This window comes from Rhinoderma darwinii, chromosome 10 (assembly GCF_050947455.1).
Source record: "Rhinoderma darwinii isolate aRhiDar2 chromosome 10, aRhiDar2.hap1, whole genome shotgun sequence".
Taxonomy (NCBI): domain Eukaryota; kingdom Metazoa; phylum Chordata; class Amphibia; order Anura; family Rhinodermatidae; genus Rhinoderma; species Rhinoderma darwinii.
Window position 1 is genome coordinate 12,858,585 of NC_134696.1, and position 8,491 is coordinate 12,867,075.

Below are 8,491 nucleotides of genomic sequence, written 5' to 3' on the forward strand. Positions count from 1 at the left end.
TATAGTAGTTATATTCTTGTATATAGGGGGCAGTATTATAGTAGTTATATTCTTGTATATAGGAGCAGTATTATAGTAGTTGTATTCTTGTATATAGTGGGTAGTATTATAGTAGTTATATTCTTGTATATAGGGGCAGTATTATAGTAGTTATATTCTTGTACATAGGGGGTAGTATTATAGTAGTTATATTCTTGTATATAGGGGGCAGTATTATAGTAGTTATATTCTTGTATATAGAGGAGCAGTATTATAGTAGTTATATTCTTGTATATAGGGACAGTATTATAGTAGTTATATTCTTGTATATAGGAGGCAGTATTATAGTAGTTATATTCTTGTATATAGGGGAGTATTATAGTAGTTATATTCTTGTATATAGGGGCAGTATTATAGTAGTTATATTCTTGTATATAGGGGGCAGTATTATAGTAGTTGTATTCTTGTATATAGGGGGCAGTGTTCTGATATAAAGTGCTGGTTTAGTAATTATACTTTGGTTAGTTGTCCGCTGGATGGATCCACTTGATCTGCAGAATTTTGCTCCTTGTGAAGTCACTTTTTGTTCTCATTACACAGAGATTTTTGAAGCCAATCTTTACAGAGGATTCTTACCTTGAGCTCTACCAAAAGTTAAAGAAACATCTGAACACGCAGCAATTGACCGCCTTCCGCTTTCTCTTTGCCTGGAGAGACAAGATGGCGCGAAAGGAGGATGAGAGCACGGGGTGAGTGTCAATATGATCTCCGTCTCTAGGACTTCTATTAGTCAGGAGGCCCCCGACCTGTTGGGGTACGGCCACATTCTGCATTTTATCGTCACTCTCTTTTTTTCACACTCCAGATATGTCTTACCCAACCACATGTTGATGAAGATCTCAGAGGAACTTCCTAAGTAAGTACTGACTACAGATGCTCAATGCTAAGAAGCCTGAACTGCATAAAAGGATGGGATAATTTACCTTAAATCTTTTATTCTTGCTGGCATTTATAAACCCTGTGCCCACACTGGTGTAGGGAGCGTTACAGTGTATCAGAGCTCGCTCTGGACAAGCTGCTTACCTATGTGAGCAGGACGTGATTAGGACAGATTTTCATCCTCATTTTAAAAACTAAATGTTTCTATACATTGACAGCAATCAGAGATTTTGAATATAGTGAGAATCTGAAACACAAATTTTCGCTTTACGATAATTGGACTTGATCTATTGAAGTTCGGAGTTCTATTGACCAGGTGGAATCGGTCGTGTAGGGTACGGGGTTGTGCTTTGTACAAATAGTCTTAGGGGCATGAACAACTTGGTATCTCTTCACTGGAATTGTCTCTCTTTTTTATTATTATTTTAGGGAACCCCAGGGGATCGTTGCCTGTTGTAACCCGGTTCCTCCTCTCGTAAGACAACAGATCAATGAATTGTGTCTCCTCCTCCGTCAGGCTCGGGAGATGCCGTTACGGAAGGTACGCTGGATACAGATTAGAATCGGCTACTAAGGTCTTCCTGATTTTGCGCGTCTCTGGTTTCAGGGCATAGTAAAGGAACTAGAGGATCGGTCATATATTTATGCTGCCCTGTCTGTCCGCGGTATAAAGTAGTGACCTGTTGATTTCAGCCGTCTGTCACATAGTCCGTAATTGACATAGTTTGGTAGAACTTACATTTTTTCTTTGCGATGTGCCGCCAGCGCTTCAGGCTTGATTCCAGTAATAGGTGCGCTCCCTCGTTCGCCCTCCAGCCACTGATTGACGCATTTCTCCCTGTTACTCTGTATATCATTGGACTTAAGCTGTGAATCGCCGGATGCGCGCCGCAAGTATAACCTGTAAATTCTCCTGAACAACCGCAAATGACAGACTATGTGATAGACCGCTGAATGTCATATACTGTGCATATGCCATAAATGTCATAGATGGTGAATACCTCTTTAAAACAAAATGTTCTGTCTGCTTGCAGCCACCACTAGGGGGAGCTCAGGAGCTAATTGCATACACTTTATACAATGATCCCAATAATAACACTATATGCAGTCCGCTCCCACTAGTGGTGGTCAGCAAGATCATAAAGGGTGAATGCCACTCGGCACCCTCTCTTTGCATTTCATGGCCGGCCCATTGATTTCCGTGGGTGCCATGTGATGCCGCTTTTCTGCTGAGAGTCTGTTGGCTGCTGATTGTGGAGGGTCCTGTGTAACGGAGGGGAATAATCACCACTGGACAATCCCTTTAATGTTTTCTCAGATTCGGACTGGATTGTAGTCATTCTCATCCCTTTTTTTGCTTCCTTCTTTTTTTCCAATGTAGACCGAAACCAGCTCTGCAAAAAAGAAGGGCCCCATGCCGAACCCTGAGGTACGACGATGTCCTATGTGCCGTAACTGCTGTCCCCTGGTGACCCGTGGTTGGTAACATCTGTCTTCTCTCCCCCAGAAAATGGAGAATCTCCTGTTTGGTCCTCATGATTTATCCAAAACTCCCATGGGGCATCTTCTCCTGGCCGGGGCAGGTAAAGCACTTGTAGGATCTGTTCACACCTCATTACACCATTCCTGAGCAAAGTGCACAAAACCCCCATAGCGGTGCCCTAAAGAGATTCCCCCAATTTACAGGGTCCCTTTCAACCTCATCCCTCAGTCGCACAATCCTGCCGCGGTGCCTCCACATCGCTGCTGCCACCGCTCCGTTACATTCTAAGACATAACATTGTTCATGTAAGTAAGTGAACCCTCTAACCTCTGTTTTGGTCCAGCTGTAGAAATCTCGACAGGCAGCCTGTTCACCGATGAGGATCCTGCTCCTCCAGCACCGCACAGTCCTGTCGCCGTGCGCGCCGTGGCCACCATCACGTTCTTCAGTGTAAGTGTCAACAAAGTGAAGTAATTAGCACAAAGGGTGGACGGTGTAGCTGCAGAACTGGCCGTCTTCCCTTCAGGGGTTTAGAAAAGCTGGATGACATTTTCCTTTTAGATCTGTAACAGTGAACAGGTCACCGAGTCTTCCCTGAGACAGATATATGGAGGATATAGTTTGTTTTTTTGTTATTAAAGGGACACTTTGAGTGTAAATGTTGCACTGTTATGCCTAGTAAGGGGGCGGAGCATGACACAGATTCTCTTTTTGGTGTTCTATAAATCCGTCATGCTCCGCCCCCTCAGGCCCTGCACTAGATATAATACAGTGTATCAGTTTTGCATGGAGTGTTTCTTTTAAAGGGTTTGTCTGGTTTTGAATAGTCATTTTAAAATACTGTATTAGGACATTTATTGGGGGGGTTCCCTCATCAATTAGCCGAAGCAAATGGCAGCTACTAAGAGCGTCTCTCTGGAGGACCCGCCACGTCTGTGCTTTAATTGGACAAGCCAAATAATATCAATTATCACACTGTAATACTTAATTTCTCCTGTGGTGGCGCTGCAGGGAAATGGAACACTTTCTGCTAACCTTTCCGGCAGATTGCAGATGATCGCTGGGGGTCCCAGCAGCAGACCACCCAGTGATCAGCTTATTTTCAGGGGTCATTTTCTGAAAAATTGAATGTAAGAAGCCGAGAACCCCTTTAATGAACTTTTTACTTGCCCAGTGTCTTATCCAGGACAGGGGAATGAGTGTGTGGATAATTCATTGACTCGCTGTCTTCTGAGGTGCCGGCTACTTCCTTGTTGGGTGACTATTTCTTGTTGTAGGATCCTGAAGATGGCGGTGATGAGATGAACGGACTCTCTCTGTCTCAGCAGAAGGCTCAACGTATATTGGAGTCCTTTGATAACCCATTCCGCATGGTGAGATGTTTAGACCTTTTTGTGGTCGCCTCCTGATTCACATAAAGCTTTATCTCTGTGTAATAAAGAACGTTCAACTTTTTACTTTGTGTGTTAACTTTTCTCAATTTTCAGGATTTCTGCTTGCTGTCAGTGAATGGAGGCTTTCATGTTTAAATCCAGATGCTGAAAACCTGTCCTGATGGTGACACAGGTCAGGGCTCTCTTGTAATGAACCCTTCACTTGTGTTGGTCATTTGGTTGGACATGAGTAGGACGTTGTGTGTGTTTTTTTTTTTGTTTTTTTTTTTAGTAAAGTTTTAATTCACTGACCGCAAACTGATGTTGACAAATTGCTTCACAAATAATTTTAAGAACGTTTCAGGATTTCTCATTACACAATGATCTGTGTGAGCAGAAATAGATCTCTACAGGTTTTCAGCTCCTGGATGTCTCCATTCACTGCCAACATACAGAGATCCTGAAAGATAAAGTTTCAGAACGTTTCATTATAAAATGATAAAACTTTATTTGTATGAAATTGAAATGCTCTATTAGAGGACCTGCTTCTCTTTGTCAGAGGTACGCTAAGGATTAACTCCTTAATCTCCTTCAGTACCTTCCATCCGATATCCGGGGAGCTCACGCCTCCCAAGCAGCAAAGTTAGACCCCAATACAAAGATGTTTGAGGTGAGTAATGCCGCGCGCTCTGTGTACATCTGTCACGTGCAGCCCCCCAATCTGAGCCGTCCTATCTTCTTCCTTCTAGATCAGTAACCGCTGGAAGCTGGTCAGCATAGCGCAGCAAGAGCGAGAGGCGAAGGCCAAGGAGGAGGCCAGGAAGCAGAGGCAGGCTGACAAAGGTGCCGGTGCCGTCGTGTGCGCCGGGGAACATTCACAGCCGTCGCTCAGATCCCTCATCGTCTCTTGTTTTCTTACAGATGCTCGAGAAAAGAAAAAGATGGAATTCAAACTTAGCGCTGCAAATCTAAAATCCGTGCGTGAACAACTGACGGTGAGTGAGCGGATGGATTATCGCGCCATGACGTAGTCTGTATAGCAGATTTATGAACCTTTCACCTGCCCATACATATGCAGCGGAGTGCATCATGTAACGGACAGGGCTTCACAAACCCTGGGGCACTTTACGTTTTTTTTCCTACCCTCCTCCGTTATATATATATATATATATATCGGTGCCATCATATTTGGTGCCCGATATTTAAATAACCCCCTGAACTGTCAATGGGGCGTGTAATGGCAAGGGGGGGTGTGTAACATCGCTGTGACACTGTCCAATCAGCTGCGGACAGTGCCACAGCAAGAGCTGGAGAAAAGCGAGAGGGGGTTATTTAAATATCTGGCGCCAAATATAATGGCACCGATATCTAAATAACGGAGGAGGGTAGGAAAAACCTGTAAGGTGCCCCAGGTTTTGTGCAGCCCTGCCTATTATATGCTGCACATGTATGGGCAGGGGAAAGGTTCTTTTTAAAGCTGCCCGTAGAAGTCTATGAAGAGGAGGTGGAGGAGGTAAAAGATGCAGACACGGACAGACGCAGCTGCTTCTAGTAAGTGTTTTATTAGAATCCAACATGGGTGAGACTGTAAAAAGCTAAAAGCAGCATAGAGGAGAATATAAAGCAGTAATGAGCAGTGTAGCTGTGAATCCAGTACTAGGGTGAGACAGTAAAACACTTACAAGTAGCAGCATGGAGGCGATTATACAGCAGTGTATCTGTGAATCCAGCACTGGGGTGAGATATAACACTTACTAGAAGCTGCAGCAGCGTGTCTCTGTCTCAAGATTCTGACTGTCAGGATATGCTGTGATTTGTAGTTCTGTAACATCTGGAGGGCCACAGGTTGGGGAACACTACCCTCGATTATAAAGTCCTCTTTTCAAGGCTCTTCTACTGGTTTTTGCAATTGACTGGCCATCAGTTTGTTGCGCTGCTTTTGGTGGACGGATTAGAAGGTGCTAAGATTGTTAAAGTTTCCTTCTGACATCTCCTTATCCTCCAGCAAGAAGAAGCGACCGTGAAACGTGAACGCGCGGCTAGTGAATCAGGGACGGAGACCCCCAAAGCCGTCAAGAAGCGCATCAAACACTCGGGAGAGCCCACGGAGCCGCCGCTCCAGACTCCGTTCACGCCATTTGACTACAGCAAGTCAAACTTTAAAGTATTTGCAGGTGAGAAATACAAGAATCTCTGAGGAGACGTCTGTGGTATTATAGTGACGGGCCCTCCAGGGACCACCAAGCGGCATCGCACACGTAACTGTTCCGTAAGGGATTTGGTGCCGCTCGTGTAGCGCCCTCCTGCGATTTTTACACCTGGACTGAATGTCTTTACTCCATGTCTCCTACAGGCAGCAGCAATGTGAAGAGTCAGGCTGACTTCGACCCCAATAAACAGACCCAAGGGAAGGTAAGATCTGCCGTTCTCCTGTGTTTTTTTTCAGTAAAATTGGTATTTGGATGAATGTTCTGGATTATCAGGTGTCTATCTGATATTCTGGCACTTTAGGTCCTTCGTGGCAGATCCATAGGGCATCTCTGGTGGGCGATCACAGGAGTCCTCCTCTTCCTGGGCTCCACAATGTTTTTAATAGCGCTGCCGGTATGTGCACTCTGGTGGCTGACGCATCAGTGAGAACATCCTAGCGTGTAGTGGAGCCCCAGCAGACGAGGACCCTGTGAACCGGATGCCGGATTATGGGAATTGTCGTATACAAATCACTCATATACGTATCAGCAGCTCTGATGATGATGCTGCCGGCCCTGTCCGCTGACCTTCTCATTCAGTATGTTTAGAAGTCGAGAGACTGAAATGCGGAGGTCACCGGGCTGAGTATTAACCCTTCAATGTTTTTTCCAAAAATGTGTGAACTTGACGTCCGGAATTGATTTTTCTTTTTTTTTTTTTATGCAGAAAAATCCTTCCGGCAAGAAAGCGCACCAGGCGATGGGAAACAAGGGCATGTCCTTCACTGCCGGGAAATCAGACAGGTTTGTAACATGACGGTGGAGGACAATAAACCAGCGGGTGCCAGGAGCCCCTGATATAGCCGTGTGGAGGACACGTGCGCCTGGCATCCACCTGGAAAGGACACTTGGGAGGAGCTGTGTCATTTGCTGTCATCTGTCAGCCAATCAGCATCTCTGGGTTTGATATCCGCACTGTTGATTGGCAGCTGACAGACAATGCTCCTCCCACATGTCCTCTTCAGCTGGATGCCAGGCTCGAGGGACAGCCGCCCCCCAAACCCTGCATCTGTATAGTGGAAGCTCCCCGATCCCAGTTCATTAACCCTTTATGGGCGTTGGATAGTTCTGTATCTTATCTTATATTTTTGTGATATGGTTTATATGGGGATATAGAGACATTATTTGGGGTCAGGTGTTTTATCATTTTAATTTTTTTTGTTTAGGGGCTTCAGACACAGTTGGCCTAAGAGATAACAAGATCCATGAAGAGGAAGTGGAATATCTTACCGTCTGTTGTCTTTTATTATTAAAGCTTTTAATTACTGATGGTTTCCGGTCATGCGTCATTAGTTAGTTCTCTACACAATCTGCACCGGGCTCCCCCCCTCTCCTGGGATTTCACTGCTGGATACGTAATCCCTGATTCTGAGCTTCAATGAAAACTCCAGTCAAGTAAAAAATTGGCCAACAAAGAAATACTTTGTGCTCAATTCTGTCCACTATGCTTTGCACTGCAGCTCTGCTTTAATTAGGCTATGGTGTGTAATTTGCATATTATCTAAATTGTAGCATTAAGTGTTTATTTCTATTCTAGGAATGTATCTTACAACCGCTGATACATGTACAAATACATCGAGTAGCTCTCATTTTAGGTGACTTTTCAGACTACGCTGTCGTGTGTGTACAGGAGGAATAACACGATCTCTGGTCATGACATAACTTGTGTCGCTGCAGAATTATACTTTGTCCCTTAACTTTGGACATTATCTGCATTTGTCCGTGAGTTCCAAATTAATGACTTCTCTCTCATTGGTGGATCTGAGGCCGGCCGGAGAGACCATGACACGTGGCATCCGTGCTCAAAACAGTCTCTGCCCCCAGGGGGCGTATCCATCTTTATAAGGAAATGAGAGCAGGCGGTACCTTCATACTTGCACATATACAGTCTACGTATGGTAACATACAGAATCCCAAGCTCATCTCTAGTATATATCTGTAACCAAAAGAAATACAATGTCATCAAGTCTGGTCACGTCCGGCTCTGTAACCGCTGAATGCAAAGTCATAAACCAGAAGACTTAGAATAGAATACCCGTCCCGTCCCGTCCCCCCCCGCCCCCAGGCTGTTGTTTCAGCAGTTCTGTGAGCTCCCGTTACACCTGCCCATAGCAGTACATATTACGCACTTTTAGGTTCACATATATAAGGGTATTAAAATATTTTTGGCCATTCCCTTCTTTTGAACGAACATTTTGCTTAGCCATGTATTAGAACACTCAGTCACCGGCTACATTCTGATCAGCTCCCCTGAATCAGGGCGTCTCGTTTGCCAGTCACCTCTGGATGAATACTCCTATACGTGTCTAGCACTAGGTGAGTGGACAGCGTTACCTACTGTACACAGCTGAAGATTTAGGGAATTACAGGTTCCACTATTAGGACAATACCATCCACCCTGGTGTCGTCTGCGGCTTGACAGATACTTTATCAGGTAGGGAAGCATTTAGTGTCCTGTAAACAGGTGG

General features: G+C 44.8%; 1 protein-coding gene across 1 annotated transcript; it reads left to right on the top strand.

Annotated features, from left to right (window-relative positions):
• The first annotated feature begins 583 nt into the window (after positions 1–583).
• Positions 584–7,290, top strand: LOC142662441 (exosome complex component 10-like). Its single transcript, XM_075840645.1, has 14 exons — positions 584–728; positions 845–895; positions 1,348–1,459; positions 2,300–2,347; positions 2,426–2,501; positions 2,745–2,851; positions 3,679–3,774; positions 4,370–4,444; positions 4,524–4,617; positions 4,696–4,769; positions 5,780–5,948; positions 6,128–6,186; positions 6,691–6,767; positions 7,190–7,290. The coding sequence occupies exons 1-14, from the start codon at positions 700–702 to the stop codon at positions 7,218–7,220; spliced, it is 1,098 nt and encodes a 365-aa protein (XP_075696760.1). The 5' UTR covers positions 584–699; the 3' UTR covers positions 7,221–7,290.
• Positions 7,291–8,491: the final 1,201 nt, after the last annotated feature.